Below are 19111 nucleotides of genomic sequence, written 5' to 3'. Positions count from 1 at the left end.
GGCTGATATAATGAAGGCATGTATAAAGTTGCAGTCCAGTGTGAAAAATGGTATAGAAGTCTATCCTGAGGTGAGAGAAGAAAATCTCAAATTGAGATAACAATAAAGAATGTACTTGGGAGATACAAAGGCAGACATTCCAGGCAGAGGGGTTGCCTTGGGTCAGAGGACAGCCAGTCAAGAACATGACATTGTCTTGAAATCACCAAGCAATTGTTATGGTTTGTACATAGGGCATGGAAGAGGATATGAAATTATACAATGTGAAGGGCCTCATGTACTCTACATAAAGAGTGTGAGTTTTTTCCTATGTCATCATTGTCCATGATGTGTTATGTATACCACAGCTAGCACATTGCTATTATGCTAATGAAATTTATTTCACTTTAATAGTTATACAATTGACTGTTGAACAACGCATGTTTGAAATATGTGTGTCCACTGTAAATGTATTTTCCTTATGATTTAATAATAATTTCTTTAGTTTTAAGAATACAATATATAATACAAATAATATATAAAATATGTGTTAATTGGTTGTTTCTATTGGTAAGGCTTCTAGTCAACAGTAGGCTATTAGTAAAGTTTTGGGGGAGTCAAAAGCTATTCATGGATTTTTGACTGTATGGGGTATTGGCACCTCTAACCCATCCATTATTCAAGAGCCAACTGTATATTTATTGCAGAAAAATAACTAATGCTGGGGATGAAGTACAGCATAGAGAATATAGTCAATAATATTGTAATAACTATGTATAGTGCCAAGTGGGTACTAGACTAATTGGGGGCGTCACTTCATAAATTATATTAATGTCTAACCACTGTGCTACACACCTGAAAGTAATATAAAATAATGTTGAATGTCAACTCTAATTGAAAATTGGAAATTAAAAAAATAACACTCATGATTTTTATGGATTTACAATGTGCCTGTTAAGAAATCAGTTCTCTCAAAATTAAAAAAAAGTAAAGGTGATATTCTCGTAAAGTAAAAATCAGATCAGAAGTTGGTAAAATCTTTTAAGCAGTAGAGAATCTTTGACGGAACATAGATTTGGTCAAAGATGTATATTATATAAAAAGATATGTGTTACTGTTTTGTTGTGGTGGTAGTTTTATAGCGGCATAGCTGATAAATGTTGAGGGTCTAAACCAGGTGAAAGAGTATAACTGTAATGATATTTAGGAATTAGCATGTGCAGGGCTTGGTGGTTAAAGATGCTAGGTTATGGAGATTATGGAGGGGAAAGGATAAATGTTAGGAATTCCTAAGTTTCTGACTTGGTTAGTTGGAGATAAAGTTTATGGACATGGAGAATGTAGAAGGAAGAGAAATATATTTCATTTGAAGTATCTGAGAGAAGTGCCAAGTCCTGAGTTGGACATATCAGTCTGTGGCACAGGAGAGATTTTCTTAGGTAAGTAGTAGTTGAAGTCTTAGGACTTTAAACCTAGGAAAAGTGTAAAAGTAAGGAACAAGAAGCAAGAAAGTTGTACAGGTAAGGAGTGGCAGGCAGACAGTGAAAGAGGAGCTTGCAAAGGAAACAGAAGCAAAAAATCAGTAGAAAGTGGTGTAATTACAACCAATGAGGGAGGGTAGTTGCAAGAAGAGAGTAATCATCAGCTAAGATGGTATGTGAAAAGTGGTCAGCCCTAGGGAAGGCAGGAAGGGACCAGAATTAAGACAAATGCTCAAAAGGAGCTCTAAACTTTAACCTTATCTTAATTGTTTAATTTTTAAATTTTACATAAAGAATGTATTCGTAAAAGTAATATATTAAATACAATATAAGCATTCAGTTAGATTTGGCATTTAGAATTTTTATTTGAAGAGCACTTTCAGTGAAATAAAGAAAAAAACTTCAGTAGCCTGTGGGTTAAATTGTTAATGGAAGGTTCGGAAGTGCAGTATATAAGATAGTTCTTTATTAAAGTTGTTTTTTTTTTTTGTTCGTCTGTGCCAGAGAAATCAACGACCTGAGAGTCATTTGTTAAAGAGAATTCTAACTTATTGCTAATACCATTTGTGGAGTCTACCATCCATGACATAAAAAGGGATGGAAAGTGAAAAAGATGGGTATACCTTAACTTAAGAATTATCTGAATAGGAATTTCTTCTCTCTAATGTTTACCTCCCCATTTGCAATCTTCTTGTTACTGTGTTCTTGGAGTAATTACCATTTAATAGGCCTTTAGTGTATAGCAGCCACTATTCTCCTTAATGTCTATATGTTTATTAATCCTTTCTCTGTTCTGTTGTACAGTGTGAGTGAACAGAATATTATTTTCTCTGTGTTCTTGGGCAAATACTATTTCTGAACCTTGGTTTTTTGTAGCTCTTCAGCAGGAAGTTTTGTCCACCTCTAAGATTGTGAGGCTTAAAGAGAACAAAAGCATCTAGACTCGAACCTAGCACTGTGAAGATACTTCTTAAAAGTATTGCTTTGCTGCTTCCTATTACCTTCTCTGCCTTTTCCATTAAATGGTCATCTTAGCCAGCTCTTAATGATAGTAAAATTCTTCATATCATAAACTACATACTTAGGACTCAAAAATCCAGTTTGAAAAGAAAATCAATGTAAGAATGAATAAAAGTCTATTACAGTAAATTCAAACTCATAAATCAGTCATCACTGTTAGTAAAAAACAAAGTATGAATTTTATGAACTATATAGTAGTTCTGTGTTAATAACTAAAAATCTAGAATATCTTGGCAAATTCTCTGAGATTTCCTTGTTTTTTACTTATGTAACCAATAGGCATTTGAATTGCAATTTTTTGTTTTCTACCATTACTTGCGATCATTACATTGCAAAAGCAGTAGCAGCACGCACTAGTTTACATAAGCTATGGAGTAAAAAAGGTTTCTGCTGCATGATTTAACAGCCATATAACCTTGGGAAAGTTACTTAACCACTCTGTTTCTATTTTCTTATTTGTGAAAATGATACTTATCTCTTAGGGTAATTGTGAGGATTAAATGAGTTAATACATAGAAAATGCTCAGAACAGTGCCTGACACATAGTATGAAGTTAAATATTAGATGCTGCTTCTGCTTTTGTTATTACTGGCTGTGGACTTTTGGCAGTTATTTAATTTCTCTAAACTTCAGTTTTTTCACCTATAAAATATCTACATCATTGGTTACTGGAAGGAGGAACAGACATGATGTATAAAAAGGCCCAGAGCCCCCATAGACATTAACTCATGTTATCACTGCTCTGACTAGCATTAGCAATAGGCGAAGGTGTTGGTGCTGCTGACAGTGCTATAAAATTCTCAGTTCCATAAATTAGAATGAACAAATTGATAACATTTAGTTTCCAGTAACAAAGTAATTAAGAAAACTGCAGTTTTTTTCTATGATTAAATCTCAGCCTTTACTTTTCAGACTGTGCTACAACAAGTAATCAAAGATGGTTCAAAATATGGATTAAAAAGTGAGCTTTTCTCTGGTCTTCCCCAGAAGAAGATAGTGGTTGAATTCAGGTGAGTGTGTCCTCATCATATGTGTTAGTTAATCAAACTGACTGGGCAGGTGAGTGTTTTACCACTATCATCTGAGGTCTCACAAAATTACACATAGAAAAATTAAAAACCAATGAGATTATATTGTTTTCTTAAATTCACAGTGAATTGATCATTAAGCTACGAATAAAAAATTTTGGACTCCAATCAAAAAAAGTTTAATGATTATTATGAGCTTGTTTTCTTTTCGAATTAAGTATTTAACACACTTTTTTGGAAGAATGAGTTCATTTTATTAAAATTTTTTGCTTTGGTAGACAGTTTATCAGATATACTACATTTGTACCTTATTCTATAGTTTTTTAAATCATTCACACATGAACTTAATTAAAACATACTTTATAGAAAACCATCTGGAAAACTAAAGTAAAAATAAGAATGCACATTTTATACACACATTAGATGAACTGCTGAAAATGTTAGGAATTATTTTAATATTACTAGACTCATAGCAATGTAAATGGATACTTACCATATTATAAATTTTAAAGTAATTTGATTACCAGAAAACAAAGCCTTGTAGTATTTGTAATGTATAATTTTAAAAATTACCAGAAAATATCTTGAAGTTTTAATATGCCTCTAAATAGTCTTCGTAATAACTTTCTGATATGGTATCAGTACAACTATCTATTATTTGAACTGTTTTTAAGTAACCCAAAAAGGAAAGGAAGCTTTCAGAGTACAACTGACAGGTTGGCAGCTCATGAAAATTATCAGAAATACTGAATTTGCCTTCGTAAAAGCTGAAGAAGAGTCTTAATGAACTGTTTTCCTACTTAGAAAAATAGAATTTACTAGAGCCTTTTATTTTCTTAAGTATCCATTACTATGGAGGTTAAAAAAAAAATTGATATAGTAAATATGATTTCAGGTTCCTTGACTCATTACTATAATTTATGTTGATAACTTAATTCAACTTAGTTATGATTAGTACCTGGATAAATCAGAGGTGAGTTTTATGGATTCTACCTTTGTACTCTGTCATTCATTTGTGTTCTTAGAAAAGGCAGATCTTCTAAGACTCATCTGTTTATGATAAGGACTGATTGCTAAGAAAACTAATGTTCCTATGGAGCAATCAGATATTATGAATAAATCTTATACTCCCAATACATTCAAACATTTGTTGCATCACAAAGAAGAGAAGGGCTTCGTGTGGTCATTGTTATACCAGAGAGGAACTACACTAAGGTCATCCCACAAAGAAAGTTGCCTGTCATTTTAGTTATCTCCTCTTGCATAACAGGCCACTCCAAAACTTAATACAGGGATTGGCAACCTTCAGCCCATGGGAAAAATCCAGCCTGCTATATGTTTTAGTAAAGTTTTATTGAAACACAGGCTCGCACATTCATTTACATGTTGTCTGCAGTGGTTGCATTCATACTGCAATAGTAGTTGGGTAGAGTTGAGTTAAAGAGTTGAGATAGAGATCAGGTAGCCTGCAAGCCTGAAATATTTACCGTCTGGCTCTTTATGAAAAAGTTTGCTAAGTCCTGATGATTGTCTTAAAACAACCATTTTAATGTTCATGACTCCAGAGATCAAGAAATCGGGGATGGTTTAGTTCAATGGTTCTTTTACTTACCTGTGGTCAGTTATGTAGCTCTTTATCTAGAGATTGTACCGGGGCTAGAAATCCAGGTGGCTCATTTGTGTGGCAGTTCACCTCAGGGCTGGCCGGGCATCTCTCTCTCCACATTCTCTGCAGCAGAGTAGCCAGATTGCTTTTAAAAGGCGCTCAGGACTCCAAGATGGTAAAAACATATGATCTTGAGATAGGCACAGCATCACATCTGTCACATTCTCCTGGTCAAAGCAAGTCACAAGATCAGCCCAGATTCCAGGAGAAAGAAAATAGACTTCATCTCATACTGGCAAGAGTGACAAGAGTTTGTGACCATCATTAATTCTTTTCATTCATGTCTTTAAATTAGTGCAGGACACATATCCTTCTTCTCTGGGGAGACACTTTAGTACCATACTATCACAATCCTTGCTATTATCTAACTAGCTATAAAGCAAAATCATCAGGGAGGCAGTATAGAATCTGTTTTCATGCATGCGTGCTTGAAATAATGCCATTGTAAGTTTTGTGAAGCTTGAAAAGTTGTCAACAGTGCTCACTTCTAATATCTTCTTCCTCATTTCACTTAACCATCTTTCCTCCCCAAACTCAAAATACCAAGACTTCAGTCTTCCTTATTCACTGATTCTCTGGCTTTTCTCCTACATTTTTGTTTCCCATATAATGCCCTTATTTGTTTATGCTTGTTACAAATGTCTAAAAATAACCTGTTCTCTTTGAATTGCATTCTGTAGGCTTTTTGTATGTCGGTTTATTTGCTTCTGTATTTGCCCCTCAGCTTTTTTCTAAAGCAGTTAAGGAAGACTAGAATTTAAGCATCTGAATGCTGATGAAGGCAGAGTCTATTTCCCAGCAGCCATCTTTGCTCTCTGTTATTTTCCTTCTGGCATTGCTGTGAGAGCATCGCTGCTCCCTCCCTTAGTTTTCTAGCTGCTGTGGTGCTTACCATTGTATTTTCAAAGTAGAGACAAACAGATTGGGGGGGGGGGGGGGTTCTAGGGTCAAAATTAATAAAAAATATTATTTTTGAATTTCTTCGAAAATGAGAGACGTGGCAGAAGATAATTTTTTAAATATGTAGTATCTTAAATAGACCAGGCAACTTTACCCCAAAAAGGAAGAGATGTAATCACTGTGTTCAAGAAACTGTAGATGATGATGATTGATGATAGGTCAAGTAAGTTGGTCAGGGTCATAGAGCTGACTCTGAAGCCTGTATGCTTAACCTTTACTGCCTCCCTGTACATAGTGTCAGTTATCATATATTTTATCAGATCTAGGAGCAGTGTGATAAAGTTCCAGGGTAGATGACTGTCCATCATAGATGGGCTGTAAAACTCGAAGGTAATTACCGTCGCCTCTCTCCTCTCTGCAAAGTCAGCCTCTTCTATTTTTTTCAGATTCAGCCAGCCAGAGCTCAGTCAGAGGTAGTAGCTTTTCCTTTTTCCCCAACAGTCTTCTCCCACTCACTGTTCCCAATGCGAAGTGTTCTCACAAAATAGATTGGGACTCCAAAAGATCAGGGTACCAATTCTGACTGTTAATGACTGATTCAGTGATCTTGGATGAGAGAGCTTTTTCCCTGGTCTCTTATCCAAAAAATAAGAGCAATAATATGTGTCTTTTCTTAAAAGATTGAGCAAATTACATGAAATCTTGTTTTACAAGTCCCAATAAGGTGTCCAAATTCATTCACTGTGCCTTTGGTTCCCAAAGGAGTTGAATTTGTCTTTTCCATTTCATTTCATTGTGTTCCCTTCTCAGTAGAAATATGGTGCCAGAGAATGGCAAATTGATGATTTCAAACAACATTTTTTCAAGGCCGAAGACCTAGATAGATTCAATTCTTCTAATTCTAGAGAAAAAAAATATAAAAACCCTGTGAAAGCTTTAAAAAAAAAAGTGTGTGTGTGTGTGTGTGTGTACACACCTGGGGGGGGAATATATGTATATACACACACACCTAGTTTGAAAAAAAAATCAAAGATTACAAAAAGATATTCAGTGAAAAGTCTCCTCCCCATCCCAGTTTCTTGGTTCTCTCCTTATAGGCATTTACCAATACCAGTTTCTCGTTTACCCACCTAGAGATATTCTATGCATTTACAGACAGATCTTACACATAGACATTGTTTTACTCCTTGCCATTTTCACTAACCAATGTATCATATGTTCCTTTAAAATTGGAACATCTAAGGCTGTTTTGTAATTTTTATTATTTCATAGTATTCTCTGTTGATTTTTAAATATGCTTTATTGAGGTTTAATTACACACAGTACAATACAGGTCACTGTTGTTCAACATATAATTTGATGAGTTTTAGCAAAGGTGTATAGGTCACATATCCACCACCACTACAATTCTGGTGTTAGAAACATTTCCTCTTTTTTCTCTTTTTTATTGATTTTTAGTTTTATCTATATTATTCTTTTTTATTCTGCTTCTTTTGGTCCTCTCCTATAAAGGAGAACATTAGATTATTGATTTGAAACTTTTTCTAATATAAACATTTTGTGTGATAGATTTTTCTGTTTTAGCTTACACATTTGCTATTAAGGCAGTCTTCGGGGTCACTTTGTTCTCATCCTCTCAGGAATCACAGTCCTTCACTGTCCAGTTTCATAAAACCAGTCAGTGTCTTATATATTTTTCTGGTTTTCTCGTTAATTTATCTTTTTGATATTAAAAAACTTAGGAAATTTCAAACACAAAACACGATAAGTGAATCTCATGTGCTTCACACCCAGATTCACGAGTCATCAGGATAGTGCCACATTTGCTTTATTATCTCTTAACTCCTCATTGTCTTCGTTCCTTCATTTGTGAAATTAGAGATTAGAATACCTTACCTCATACCTCTTATGAGTATTAAATGAGTTAATGCATATAACGTGCATGAAACTATGCCTGTTAGGTAGTGAGTACTCTTTGCTATTGTTAAATTATTGATTACAACTTCTCAAGCATACAGAGGAGTGATAAAAGTGTCGATTGAGAATTTGGAGTGGTGATCAGATTTCTAATTATTCCAGGAAATTTTATGCATAAATATTTCTATATATCTTTAATTTCTGATACAATAAGTATTGCTAGATATTACCCATAAAACAAAATTTCTTTGGGGTCCTCAGTAATTTTTAAAAAGATAAAGGGTTTGTGGACTGGTGCACTAAACTTAATTCCCTATAATCAACATTGCTTATGTCAAAACAATGTCTTTGAATTTCTTCATCTATTTATCAATCCTTAAATGTTTCTGCTTCCTAAATGTGCCACTTCTGTGTGTAGTACTTCCTCATGAGTCACAGTTTCAATTTCAGTAAGGATGATTCTTCGAGTTCTAATTTATCTTTGGTCTAAATTTCTAATTTTTAACTTAACTTGCCCTAAATCGACAAAGGCCTTAGTTCCTAGTTATAGTAAACTGTGGAGGCATGACCTACTTCATTTTAGAACTCTTGTTCTTAGAACAGAAATATAACTTTTGCAATTATTTGCAGTTCACCTAACGTTGCCAAAAAATTTCATGTTGGACATTTGCGTTCTACCATCATAGGTAAGTGTTGATTTACAGAAAATACTAAATATGTTTTTGGGAGAGTATTTGATAATGCATTCTAATGCTTAAATAACAATAGGACAAAGAAGTTTAAATTCGTATGATCTTATTACTACTTAAATATTACATGAAATGGGAAAAAGTGGTTTTAGAAGTAAAAAGAAATTTTAAACCAAAAGATTAACTGAGAAATCAGTTTTAACTGGTAATTGTTATGATTTTAACTTTTAAAAAATATGTATGCATATAGAGATTATCTGAAGGGCACAAAAATGAAAACAGTTATGTGGGGATGATAGTAATCCCCCCAAATTTTTTGTCTCTATATTTTGTTTTAAAAAAGAAACAATGTTATATGTCAATCATATCTTAATTTTTTAAAAAAGAAACTCAATCCAGACTGGAAATTAAAACAAGACTATTCTAATAGAGATTTCTACCATATGTTATAGCTATATACTTACAATTTTCATGTATTTAAAACCTATAATGCAGCAGCCCAATTAAAAACTATAATTGGAATTGTACAATATCAGAATTGGAAGGGATTTTGAAGTTTTTTTCATCTACTCTGTCTTCTGGTATAGAAATCTGTCTGTTGCATGCTTAAGACAAAGCCATTTAACCTGTATTTGCATATTTCTAAGAATTGGAGAAATCAGTACTTCATACATCAATTATTATTAAACTGGAGTCAGCTGTCATTGTTACAAAGTTCTCAAGCAGCATTTTGAGAGGAAATGACAGGACTTGATGAAAAAAAGTATAAGAAATGTACTATATAAGAAAAGCTACATGAGTAAGTCAAAAGTATAGGAGTGAGTAAATGATGGGTAGAGCATGATAAAGTTGTTTAATAGTTATTAAGGGAAGTAGTTGGACCTGGAAGAGAGACTATTCATTGAGAATTTGCTTTCCATGTTAAGTGTTTCCACGTATTAGCTCAATTAGTTTCCCAAGAGCCCTGGTGATAAGTATTATTAACACTGGTCTATGAATGAGGAAACTCAGATACCAAAAGTAACTTCTCCAAAATCACATAACTAGTAAGTATCACAATGAGACTGGAAATTAGGCAATCAGTTCCAAAGCCTGGATTCAATCTTTTAGTTGGATTTGTAAGATAATAAGGTGCTAAGAAAAATAGGAATACAGTCTGAGTACTTTGTAAGGTGATTCCTGTTGCTGGGACTATATAGAGTGAGAAAGTCTAGAAGTAAGGAAGCTGGAAGAGAAGTAGCTGTAGTAATTTAAGTCATATATGCATATTTGCAGAAAAATAGGAAGAGATTTATTACAGGATATTGAGTAATTTACAAAGTTGTTGGTAGTACTGAAGAAGCTTCGATTAAGCCGACAACAATGACTTCTAAAACTATACCATACCATTTGGTCATCAAGGGAGCACCTGCCTTTTCTGCAGTCACTTCCACTGCTCTAGAACCATGCTGCCACCGCTGTAGTTGGGGAACTGCCACGACTCCTGCCGTACCTTCTAGAATTCATACTAGCAAAAGAGTCCCATACCCAGTCTTTCAGTTACCTTGTTGGTCAGATTACAGGACACTAGGCCCTCTGTTAGTGATGCCACACACATACACAAGGCATCCACAACTGTGCTTGTCAGAAAAATAAAAATGGCTCCTTTTCTACCTCATTTCCACCTTCCAGATCTCATGCAAAGTGTATCTGATTGCCCAAATCTAAATGACATCTGGAACCCTAACTGCAAGAGATTCTGGGAAATGTAATTTTCAGGTTTCTAGCCTCTGCAGTATGTTGAGGGCACACTAGAGAGAGAGTGGAATAGATGTTGAATATCGAACCAATATCAGCAGTTCAAAGGGGTGAAGGCCTTGGACTGCTGTGTGTTGTTAGGGAGTAGGCATGAGAAGATGGACTTCAGTGACTGAAGGAAGGTGAAGTGAGCTATTTAGACAAAAAACAGTATGGTTCAGGTTCTTTAGAGCACAGCCAAATTATCTCTTGCTAATTAGTGAGATCCTGTTATTTTCTGTTCTTGGGATTAACTTGGAATAGCAATTACTCTGATGTGTGTTCCCAACTCCCATTAATTTTAATGAAAATTCTGTTCTTGTGAAAATTGTGAGATTCTTTGGAATAAGTTTCCCCCAAATAATTCCTTGCTTCCTTTCCATACATAAATGAAAACACAGTAGTGAATGTTTTAGTTAAAAAAAAAAAAATTGAGATGGTAAATTTTGCCAAAAGAATTTTCTGTGTTATACTTTGATAATAGAGAAGCACATGGTTCTTATGACAGAATGGATAAAAAGAAATGGATAACAAGAATGAGAAACTGTGTATTTTATTGATTACTAGGCAATTTCATAGCAAATCTCAAAGAAGCTTTAGGACATCAAGTAACCAGAATAAATTACCTTGGAGATTGGGGCATGCAGTTTGGTAAGTTTGAGATTTTATTTTTCACTGTCAAATTTAGTACTTTTAAATATCATGTCACTTGATCATCTGGACAAAATATAGGCAAAATCTCATTAGATATAGTGCCTCTTTATTTTTTTTCTAGTATCACTTGCGTAAACGTTGTATTCTATTTATTAGAGTAATTCTCACCACATAATTAAGTTTTGGGGAAGAAAGTTGCACGCATTTAGAGCAACACCTGATAAATACAGGCTTTTGTGTTTTTATTAAAGAAAAGTAGCTGACATATGTGAGTTAAGTATAGAGTGAGTATACAGGGGAAAAGTAAGTCTACCTACATACACTCTTCTCAACCACAACTCTGCCATTTTGAAACAAAATCTAGCCTCCCTCAGCCATCCTATATGAAAGGTCATCTGTCGTTATACTCTCAGTCAGTGGCCTAGAGGGAAAACAAAGTGGACACTTTGACTACCCTTTAAATGATACAGTAGGGGAATGGGGGAGTGAGACCCAGACAGATGAGTACCACAAATTATCTTCAGTGTCCTAAGTTTAGTTAGAACTATTCCTAGCTCATATACCCCAGTAATGAAGGTACGGAAGGGTAAGATAAATGAAGTTACTAAGGTAGTGAAGGACTGGTAGAATGTGAAATGCAAACTTTTAAAACTTTCTGGCAACTACTATGTGTGTTTTAAGATCCAGCGCTAGTGTTACCTCTGTAAAGCATTTTGATACACAGACATGCCCCTGCCCACCTTCTCACATCACCAAGTTTCTAGTACCCGGCTCTATTCAAATACACTTCTGTCTTACTATATGCTTATGTGTGTACTTCTCTCCCTGCTAGATGATATGTTCCTTGAAGGCATGGACTGTGTCTTAATTATTTTTGTATCCATAGCGCTTCACACATAAGAGCCATTCAGAATGATGAATGATTCTGTCCTGGGTAGTATTTTATAATACTAATCGAAAAGAAACACTAGGTAATATTTTAAAGCTTCTATAAAATGCATTGTGCACTGCAAGTTCTAAAGTACACTGTTAATATTCTGTTCCATATCTAGCAAAATGAAATCAAAGCCATCAAAAGACAGATTTATCATGACCTTCTCTTATGAATATTACCTTTTCAGTTAAGCTTTTTTAGACCCTAAAAAGGGTAGAACTTGAACCTGTTAACAGTACCCTTACTATTCACAGTGGAGGAATCAGAAAACATGCCCTGCATTTTTAAAATCTACCTGCAGTTCACAGCAGCAGGTAGTCAGAGGTTTAGACTCTAGTTTCAGCAATCAGATTTAATAGATGGTGTTCGCTTTGTATTAGTCTGACCAATTTAGGCATTTCACAAGCATTAGCAAATATGTGATTATGGTATTCATGAAATTTTAGCTGCAGGATTTTATTATAGCTGTTTTTCTCTAAAGGACTACAGTGGTTAATGATCTGTCAACATTTCCATTATAACTGTCATTGTTGAAGAGTTTTAATTTTGGCCGTTTCATCTATCCCTTATTGAAAGTTGGCAGACAGTTCCTAAACACAGAATTAGTTTTTGAAAATACATTAGGTGGAATGTTAAATGGACTTGGCCGTTACTTTTCCTATTTTTGTTTTTTAGAACACTCTGGTCATCTTTCCACACTCTGTTCCCAAGACCCTGAATCACAATCTCATTCGCTTTTTCTTGAAAATGAATAGAGCTGGTATTTATTTCAGTCATCCTTCTAGATCCTGTCTAAGCTCCAAAGTATTCAGTACCATCCCACTTTCTACTGAGTCTGTATAGAAAAATGTATACCAGCAAGACCCAGTGGCAAAAGCTTCTTTAGAGCTGAAGCTTGGTAATTGATATAGTTGTAGAAAACAGATTAGTTTTTTTATATTATTAAACTACATTTTATAGCTCTTGGCCGCAGACTACAGATATCCTTTCAAACTGAAATTGTGATCATCTTTTAGCATAATATCTTTAGAGTATAAATATTCATAGTTGATACAGGAATTTTCATTGCTGTTATCTATTACTATTTTTTAAAGAAAGTTCAGATTAATGTTATCTCTGAATTTATCATCAAAGACTAAAAAAATACCATTGACAAAAGACAAATATATGGCGGCCAGATAAAAGAATTTTGTTGCTCAGTCACCTTGGATGGGAGAAGTAAACCATGGGTGTTTCAAGTTTTTTGTTTTAATTCAGTTATTTGTTAAAGAACTAACATTATAACACCCAGCTAATTCCACTTTTGTTTTATTTTAACATTTGCAAGTTTAAAAAAGAAAGTTTTGAAATCACATCCCATCAGTTTCTTCTCACAAATCTTGAGTGCCCAGTAGCTGGTATCATGACATGTTCCCCAGAGTAGCTGCTCAATAAATGCTTGTTTTATTATGTCTACTAGGGAGGTGTTGTGCGCTGTTAGTACAGAGATAAATTAGTCCTAGGCTCTGCCCTTGATGAGCACATAGTCTATTGGTTTCTGTGACACTAATATCAGTGATTAATCTTTTCTAATATATTGAATTTATGATTCAGTATATCGAATTTGACTTGTGTCAGAGTATGGGATAGTAAAAGGTGATAGCACGTGTTTTGCAATGTTCTCAGGATACATAATTATGAGAGATTGATCTTTTTATAGAACTAGTTCCCTGCCATGACTGTTCTCTGCTGTTCCATTTTATAATTTTTTCATTTACTATTTATTGTGGTAGGTCTTCTGGGAACTGGCTTCCAGCTGTTTGGCTATGAAGAAAAACTCCAGTCTAATCCTTTACAGCATCTATTTGAAGTAAGTTGGCAAGAAACAATATTAGAAAATGCTTCAACTTCTTTTTCAGAGTCCTGTGCAGCTTGGTAACACATTTTTAATCCCAGAGGTTTTTTAAAATGTTCCTTAAGACAAGCAACCAAAACAATTGAAAATGTTGCTTTTCTTTTATTAGGGGGTTCCTTTAATTTTCATATCCAGTGTTCTTTTATTATTATTTTAGTTGATTTGGGACAATATTTCTCTAGATATATTATCTTTTTTTTTATGGTGACATTGGTTAACAAAATCCAGTAAGTTTCAAGTGTATATTCAACAGTAAGTCATATATATTTTGCATTGTGTGTTCGCTGCCCATAATTAGATTTTTTTCTGTCACCACACATGTTGACCCCTTTTACTCCATCTACCTTCCCCCTCCCCGCTACCCTCTGGTAACCACTAGTCTGTTCTTGTCCATGAGTCTCTATTTGTCATGTTTGTTAATTTTTTTAGGTTTATATTCCACATATAAGTGATAGCATGTGGTTTTCAACTTTGCTGTCTGGCCTGTTTTGCTTAGTATGATTATCTCAAGGTCCAGCCTTGTTGTCACAAATAGCAGTATTTCATTTCTTATAGCTGAGTAATATTCCATTGTACATATATGTACAACATCTTCTTTATCCATTCATCTATCGTAGGACACTTCAGTTGCTTCCATTTCCTGGCCACTGTGAATAATGTTGCTATGAACATCAGTGTGCAAATATCTTTTCGGATACACGTTTTCAAGTCTTTGGGGTAAAAATCCAGTAGAGTATGGTAGATCAACTGGTAGATCAATTCTTAGTTTTTTGAGGAACCTCCATAATGTTTTCCATAGTGGCTATACCAATTCGCAGTCCCACCAACAATATATGAGGGTTCCTTTTTTTCTAGGTATAGGATCTTCTTAGAATAAACACATAGGATAACAAGTCAACATAGAGAGAAATTATTTTTGTCAGTTGCTGTGTACTGCAGCTTTCTTCATAGTAATAACTATAATTTAGACTTGAAAAACATGAGTATATACTTTACTCTTGTTCTGGTGCTGGGGGAGGAAGGTATGTTTCTCTTAGAATGTGTATGTCCTTTTTCATTCTTTCAGCTCCTTTTCCTTGCTTTTGCCCAATGTGAATTCCTTTCTGTCTTACTGTATTTCATCCATTTGTTTCTCTGTCCTCAGTCCTTCCTGGAGTTCCTTAATAAAACTTTTCCTGTCCAATTAATCTCCAGGGATGTGTTTCCTTTTCATTGTCTCGGTTGTTATCTCTGCTATTTCTGGGCCTCACAAGAAGAAATACAGGTACAATGTCAGCCAAGCTGGTGACTGACCAGGAGATCAGACTAAGGATGTTATGCCTGTGTATGAGGAAGAACACAGTCCAAAGTAATGTTTTACTTCTCTAGCCAAAGCCACAGTGTGTCATCATTTTTCTTTTTGTAAATGGTTTTTCTCCTAGAGCTCTCTGTAACTAAATTTAACAAAAATATGTTCTAATTTTTAAAGACCTTTAAAGTTTTGTAATTTCCTCCTGAGTCCATGACTACAGTACACTTTAAATGCCTACATTTTGATTTATAATATTGACCAAAAGATTTTGTCTTTCCCATTAAGAGTTTTATTGATAGTCAAGTATGCCACCTTAGTGCTTAGAATTTTTACTGTATTATTTTTTAAGACTTTGAATAACAGTAAGTATATTTTACCACAAGCTTAGTGAACCTTTCAGATATAGGACCACAGAGACAGCCCAAGGTGCAGAAAATATAAATACCTGTTTGTGTCATTGAGAGAACATTTTTAAGAATTTAGAGTACAGCTTCACATATGAGAGTTACTATTCTCACCTTTCTCCCACTGTGCCACAGAAGTTTCTAATCCTGAAAACAGTAAACCTTTTCACCCATAATGTTTTAAATATTTTAGAAATAGAAACCTAAACATATGTTTCTTTCTATGTAGTTTAACACAACTTCCTTCCTTTTGAGTCTCATAAAAAGGAGATTATGCATCTATATTAGATATGGTTAATTGATGGATACACATAAGAAAGAAACAAGGGCAAGAGGTACTTCTATGAATAAATAAAAACTCAAGGAATGATGGCTTGGCTTTCATTAAGTGTTCTTTTGCCTAATTGCTTCATAGGGCAGCAGCATTTCTGTACAAGAGTACAAGTCAAGTATACCCACCTTAATGTTTGTAGTGGAAGACAGAAATCCATTAGAACACTCACCTGCTCTCTTCCTTGTCCTTTTGCAAGTCAGAAAATGGAGAGCCTAAAGTGACAGCCTCTAGTTTATTTTATATTTGTGCTAATTCTTGCAGACCTAGTTGTTATTTTAAAATTACAGGTTGATTACTTTCGACAACACTGTTGATAACTTTCAGCAACAACTTTTAGCATAAATGAAGAGAAATTTTTTTTTTTTTGAGCTTTAAGCAAATACTAGTAAATGATTTTCTCCTGTTCCTTAAAAAAAAAAAAAAGTGAACCTTGGTTAAATCCCTGGTTTTTCCCTTGTCAAATTATACTTGTGAGCACTTTGAGTTAAAGGACCGTGTCTTCCTGGTCTTTTATCCCCAGCCCCAAACATCATGCCTTGCAGTAAGTGTTTGGATGAATTTGGTCTTGTAGTTCTCTTTGCCCTTTATCTTTCATTTAAGTTATGTGCTATAAAACCTATTGTATAGCTCTGGGGAAAGGCTAAATATTGTTGGACACTCCAGTTACCATTTTTCAGAATCTAACTTATTTTATTATTGAAGTTTATTGATGAAAAACCCAAGGGCCAGACTCAGGATTCCAACAAAGGCAATCTGGCTACTAAGCGCTCTGTGCACTGCCTTGCTGTGTCCCCTCTCCCCTCACTAGCACTACAAAAGGCCTTTCTGAGTCCTCATTCATGTCCATTGATTGTAATTACCTCCATAGCGTTTTCTTTCTTTCATCCTCAAATTGCTGTAGCAAAGATACAATTAGTAATTTAGTTTTGGCAGTGTCAACCTTCTGGCTTTTTTATTTTGAATTTTGCTTAAGCCATCCAACAGCCGATTTTGTGGCCTACCTCCCTCAGCATTACACCATGATCAGCCTCCCCATTTCAGTGTCTCAGCCAAGTTAGAAATATGAGTTTTAGCATTTCTTTCCTGTGATGGAAATATTTAACACCTAGAGTCATTTCTCTACCAAATTTCCATTGTGCTTTGCTTCATTACTAGTTTTTCTCTGTACCTGTAGTCATTCTTTGCCTATGACACCCGGCTGTGTTGTGCATGAACTTAGGACTTTTGTAGGCAAACATTTGAAACCTTTTCTTTAGTTTTTCTAACTTGCTATCATGAAATAGTTTCCTAATAGTTCCTTCCCCCTGAAATGCCTGGTTAAATAACACATATATGCTGTTTGGAATTTACACTGTTGATTCAAGAAATACATTTGTAATAATCTTAGTAACACTTATCAAAAAGCCTTTCCATTTATATTGAAAAGTAATTTCTTATGGCAAAAAGTTAATCTATGTTAAATCTAAATCAAGAGTGATTTTTTTTTTTACTTTTGTTTTACTTTTTGTAAAATTTACTTTTATTTTAATAATTTTTAAAAGGAATTTCTCAGGGTTCCTTCTAGATTTAAACTACTTGAGTGGACCTGAATAACACCTAATGCTGTACCTTTAGGAATATATAACACAGATTTTTTTTTTTTTTTGACTACAGAAGATTTTAGAATTTGACTCATTGTATGTTTCTTATTAATACAAATTTTGAGAACTGTAGGAATTCCTCTGAAATATGAGCAGCCTCTCCTAAGAGATAAATTTCATGCCAATAAAGTATTTATTACCCCTGTACCCTAGCACAGGCATTTGTAAAGGTAATGTGAGAGATTATCACAGGTAGTAAATTTTTTCTTAAGTTCAAAAAGACCCCCCCACTGTATTTGATTATTTTTACCTTGCCACTTTCTAAATGGATTTGAGGTAATTACAATGATTGACACTTAAAATAGACTCAGAAAGTCAGAGATTGGGCCCTGAGTTTCCCTATGTCAATAGCAAAAAAAAAAAAAGAAAATAGTATTCCATTTCTATCTAGCTCTAGTCTCAAAAAGAAGCTATCTTCAAAATGCATACATTCTTAGGGTAAAAGATTTGTGGTAATTGTAAATTAAAAACTATAATTTCAGAAGTACATAGTATTAAATTTATTTTGTAAAGGAAAAAGCATTTCTTTTCTAAAACATTGATGAACATTAATAATTATAGTTTTACATTGTGCATTTTACAGGCAGATTGTTAAGTGCTAATTAAGGCTTCTCTAATGTTCTCTATTGTTTGATAGTATCAGTTCATTTTCAGTAATGTTTGGTTTATAACTACAAATTGCTGAAATGCCAAAATTCTTCAAGTATTAGAAAGGGTTTATATGTTTTGTTCTGTTTTATTTCTATTTTAAATTTCAAGAAAGGGAAAAGATCCTGGTTAAGTTTTTTCTAAAAATATTTTTATCAGTAGTTTGAATGCATGTTAGATTTTTAAATATTTGGCTTTTGAGTCTTAGATTTTAAAAAACTAAAATCTTTCTTCTGAAAATAAGGATATGTTGTGCACTTTTGCTTATAAATTGTGTGTGTGTATGTGTGAGAAAGAGAGAGAGATTTTGAATCGCAAACCATATGTGTCTCTTTACTCCTGTAGGTTGAACTGTAGGCACACCTCTATTTATTGTACTTCACTTTATTGTGCTTCATATTTATTGCATTTTTTTACAAATTGAAGGCAAGACTCTCCACCAGCAAAAAGATTATGACTCATTTTATTGTAATACTCACTTTATCTCAGCGGTCTGGAACTGAATCTGCAGTATCTCCCAGGTGTGCCTGTATTAAGTGGTTGTCAATGGATAGCTCATTCGAAACTCAGGAAGTTTGCAGTTTACTATCTTACAATGACTCAGTTTTCCTGCACCTTACCACAATCATCTTTCTCTGTTTTCTAACTGACTTATTCTAGACTTATTCATAGGACCACATGGAAATTAATTTTTTATGATATGTGCTTCAAGTTCCCAAGACCACCCCCAGGGTTGGTGATTCACAGGCGGACTCACAGGACTCAGCATATAGTTGTGCTGATAGCTGTTAATTATTACAGCAAGAGACTGCAAAGCAAAATCAGCAAAGGAAAAAGGCACATGGGGTAAAGTGCA

General features: G+C 34.2%; 1 protein-coding gene across 6 annotated transcripts in view; it reads left to right on the top strand.

Moving 5' to 3' along the window:
* RARS2 (arginyl-tRNA synthetase 2, mitochondrial) overlaps positions 1-19111 on the top strand; it is a 49225-nt gene that overhangs the window by 15561 nt on the left and 14553 nt on the right. For all 6 annotated transcript variants that reach the window (XM_036220026.1, XM_016128197.2, XM_016128200.2 and 3 more), the window contains 4 exons: positions 3393-3490; positions 8622-8677; positions 11024-11107; positions 13817-13893. In XM_036220026.1, coding sequence (XP_036075919.1) covers positions 3393-3490; positions 8622-8677; positions 11024-11107; positions 13817-13893 — 315 coding nt within the window. The remainder of the gene's footprint in view (positions 1-3392; positions 3491-8621; positions 8678-11023; positions 11108-13816; positions 13894-19111) is intronic.

The sequence above is a fragment of the Rousettus aegyptiacus genome, unplaced genomic scaffold, assembly GCF_014176215.1.
Source record: "Rousettus aegyptiacus isolate mRouAeg1 unplaced genomic scaffold, mRouAeg1.p scaffold_m13_p_1, whole genome shotgun sequence".
Taxonomy (NCBI): domain Eukaryota; kingdom Metazoa; phylum Chordata; class Mammalia; order Chiroptera; family Pteropodidae; genus Rousettus; species Rousettus aegyptiacus.
Note: the sequence above shows the minus strand (reverse complement) of the source record. Positions and strands in the feature narration are given on the sequence as shown.